General features: G+C 44.9%; 1 protein-coding gene across 1 annotated transcript; it reads right to left on the bottom strand.

Annotated features, from left to right (window-relative positions):
• Window positions 1-267: 267 nt before the first annotated feature.
• Window positions 268-1,117, bottom strand: LOC128930711 (dual specificity protein phosphatase 21-like). Its single transcript, XM_054251497.2, has one exon. The coding sequence runs from the start codon at window positions 1,003-1,005 to the stop codon at window positions 436-438; it is 570 nt and encodes a 189-aa protein (XP_054107472.1). The 5' UTR covers window positions 1,006-1,117; the 3' UTR covers window positions 268-435.
• Between the last annotated feature and the right edge of the window lie 2,812 nt (window positions 1,118-3,929).

The following is a 3,929-nucleotide window of genomic DNA, read 5'->3' as shown; positions in this document are numbered from 1 at the left end:
CTAGGTTGACACTTACCGGGAGAAGTGCAAGGGGCACCAAGATGTCTAAGGCTTTGACTTTGGGTTGGAAAGAACCAGGTGGGATTCTAGGGGATTTATTCCTGGGTTAGTCAGCTTCTGGCAGGGCTCAGGATTCCAGGCCTGCCACATGTGTTGGGTGCTGCTGGCAGATCTATGTGAGCTGGGCATCTCTTACCCCACCCTGGTTCAAGCCAGGCCCCAATAGCTTGACCTCACAAGATAAAAGACATTTTCACCAAATTACGTTTCATGAATTTAATGCTTTTAAGGGAAGAGTGACTACGTTCACCCCCTTCCTTTTTTTCTTGCCCTTTAACAAGGTATCATCCGGTTTTCTTTATCAGCAAAACTTCAGTGTTCAAGTTCAGTCTTGGTGCAAGATCGATGGTAGATGTCAGGGATGACGGGGATGGCTTACACTGACATCATCGTAAGTAATTCCTCCTCATAGAGGTCAGGGATATCACCTACCGGCGAGTTGATCATGCGCACGGTGTTGTTGTTGAACAGCTTGAATTCGTAAAGGATGAGCTGTTCCCAGAAGCCGTTGTTGGGCCGGATGATGGGGCGGCATGACTTGGTCCATCGGTAAGCGCCCAGCAGCGACATGGAGTGGTATTTCATGAGGTAAGCAAGGCACAGTGAGGCGGAGCGGCTCACTCCAGCCACGCAGTGCAGCAGCGTGCGGCCCTGCCTCATTTCCACGCTGTGAATGTAATCAGCAACTGGGTCAAAAAACTTGTAGAGACGAGAATCCGGGGCATCAGCAATAGGCACCTTTATGTACTGAATGCCCTCGAAGAACGTGTTGGCCACTTCTATCGAAACATTGATAACGGTGGTGATGCGATGGCTGGTAAGCAGGAGTTTGCTGTTGGCGGCCACACCATTGCTGAGAAAGAGGCTGCTGGTTACCTGAGAGAGGCTGAAGATGGGAGGCTGCTGGACAGACTGAGATGGAAGGGTGGAGACAGATGTTGTCATTAAGGCTGCTGGTCCGAGGTCTCACTGCGGTGGTTTGGGGCACAATCCTTATCAAGCCAGTTCAGGATAGCAGCCTTGCCGCGAAGTCTCAGGCTAGGGCGTGGAGAAAGAGGACCTGCCTTGGGTCACCACCCTTTTCCTGTCTCCTTCCACCACACCCATCTGGGCATCACAATCCCGGACAGATGGCCCTGTGGTTCTGGTTTCCATGGCAATGGCCGCTTGCCGCAAGGAGGGCAGGGCCTCTAAGCAGGGTCTTCACAGGACTCCCAGTCTCTTTTCTTTTTATTTTTCTTCATAGTCATTTATTGTTCAAAGCTTAATTCTTATCTTTCTTGACTTTTAAAAATGTTCTATTACAAGATATCTATTTTATGTTTCAATTATTGGACCACATTAAACACGGTATCTATGAATGCTTCTATTCCATCAGTGTTGCAGAACAGGGCGTATGCTTTCCCTGAAAAATAGCAATATCATATTCTAAGTTGGGGAACAGCGTTTGGCTTGTGTAATATGCTAATCTCTATGAAACTGGAACGAATTATGGGATTTGGCTGGGCTTGGTGTACTGGCCTGATACCTCTTTGTTGATTGCAACCATAAAATTTTTCTGCTTACAAACACATCAGGGCTGGTTCTAAGTGAGCATTGCTGACGAATATATAGGCTTTATCTTGAAGTTGGCCTGGGGTGGACAGTTGTGACTAATTTAGCTGTGTGATAGTCCATTTGTACGTACAGCTCAAATGACTTATTGAATAAGTCTACTTTATTACCGGAAACAACAGTTCAAATTATTTTGTGTATTTTCTTCAAAAAGAATGCCCACATGCTTTGTGAACTACAAATCACTTTGACCCCTACCAGTGCTGTCTTCCCAGTAATATTAAACATTCTGGAACAAGTTAATGCTACATTGGGCTAAAAATTGAGACGGAGTCATGCTCTGTCGCCCAGGCTGGAGAGGCTCAGGCCTTTGCCTCTGGGGTTCAAGCGATGCTTGTGCCTCAGCCAACCAAGTAGCTGGGATTACAGGTGTGCACCACGATGCCTGGCTAATTTTTGTATTTTTAGTAGTGACAGGGTTTCACCATGCTGGCCAGGCTGGTCTTGAACTCCTGACCTCAGGTGATCCTCTCCTACCTCAGCCTCAAAGTGCAGGATTACAGGCTAAGTTACTGCGGCCAGCCCAAAAACTGATTTCTAAAATGTGACCTGACATTTGCATTTCCTTCCAGCTAAGATTTTTGTAGAATTTGGCTGAAAATTGAAAAGAACTATAGCTTAAAACTAACAAATTGTTTCACAGAGCAGCCAGTTGGCTTACATACTTTGCTCTGATTCTGTCGACATTTTGGTATGTGTTCAAAGGTGTGCTGTGATTGTGAACAAAGATGAAATAGATGTCAGGCTGCTTATGATGGTCAAGGAAACAATAACCTCAAAACACAATACACTCTTCTCTTTCTCAGTTGTCATAATTAAATTATTTTGCATTACTTAAATTGTCAGTCTCTGCAACTCTATCTGGAAGAAAATAGAACACAAATACTAAATAAATATGAAAACTGTCTACTGAAGACAGCTCAACTGGGCTAAAGGAGAAGCTTTGTAATTTATGTAGTAATGTGGAGTCCCTAAACTACTATTGGAGTCTACTTATTTCATAAGTATACACTCCTCAAACTTTAAAACTATAGTGAAATTAATAAAATAATTTCAGACACTATTTTCTTTCTTCTTTTTTTTTGAGATGGAGTTTTGCTGTTGTTGCCCAGGCTGGAGTGCAGTGGCATGATCTCAGCTCACTGCAACCTCCACCTCCCAGGTTCAAGCAGTTCTTCTGCCTTAGCCTCCTGGGTAGCTGGGATTACAGGCTTGCGCCACCATGGCCAGCTATTTTTTTTTGCATTTTTAGTAGAGACGGGATTTTATCATGTTGGCCAGACTGGTCTCAAACTCCTGACCTCAGGTGACGCTCCTGCTTTGGCCTTTCAAAGTGAAGTGATTACAGGCGTGAGCCATCGTGCCTGGCCTCAGACACTATTTTCAAAAACAAGCATGACCCATATTAAATAGATTTATTTATTTATTTATTGAGACAGAGTCTCACTCCGTCACTCAGGCTGGAGTGCAGTGGCACGATCTCGGCTCCCTGCAACCTCCACCTCCTGGGTACAAGCAATTCTCTGCCTCAGCCTCGCGAGTAGCTGGGATTACAGGAGCCTGCCACCATGCCCAGCCAATTTTTGTATTTTTAGTAGAGACGAGGTTTCACCATCTTGGCCAGGCTGGTCTTGAACTCCTGATCTCGTGATCCACCCGCCTCAGTCTCCCAAAGTACTAGGATTACAGGCGTGAGCCAACGCACCAAGACTTATTTATTCTTTCGTATTCTGTGATATCCATTAGTCTGAGGGATGTTGGATGTTTTAAAACTCCAATATGGAGTTTTTCCTGGATAGATAACATTTTCTCCCCTTGAGTTTGGAAACAGGTCACCTTCAGATCCCACTTGTCTCTACTTTCCCTTTAAAAAAAAAAAAAACACACTCGTGGAGGCAATTTTCCTTGTTACTTAGTGAGGAAAATGTATGAGGGACTTGCCCAAGAGCATACTCTCTTTACCGCTGGGAAAACACCCTGGATGTTAACAACTAGTTAATGTTCAGATTTCTCAATTCAGTAGTCAAAGCGCTTTCTAATATGATCTAAGCCTGCCTTTCAAATCTTCTTCATTCATTTATTCATCAGATTTTTATTTTATTTTTTGAGACGGAGTTTTGCTGTTGTTACCCAGACTGGAGTGCAATGGCATGATCTCGGCTCACCGCAACCTCCACCTCCTCGGTTCAGGCAATTCTCCTGCCTCGGCCTCCCGAGTAGCTGGGATTACAGGCACGCGCCACCATGCCCAGCTA

Source organism: Callithrix jacchus, chromosome X (assembly GCF_049354715.1).
Source record: "Callithrix jacchus isolate 240 chromosome X, calJac240_pri, whole genome shotgun sequence".
Lineage (NCBI taxonomy): Eukaryota > Metazoa > Chordata > Mammalia > Primates > Cebidae > Callithrix > Callithrix jacchus.
This window is presented reverse-complemented; position numbering and strand designations above follow the sequence as displayed.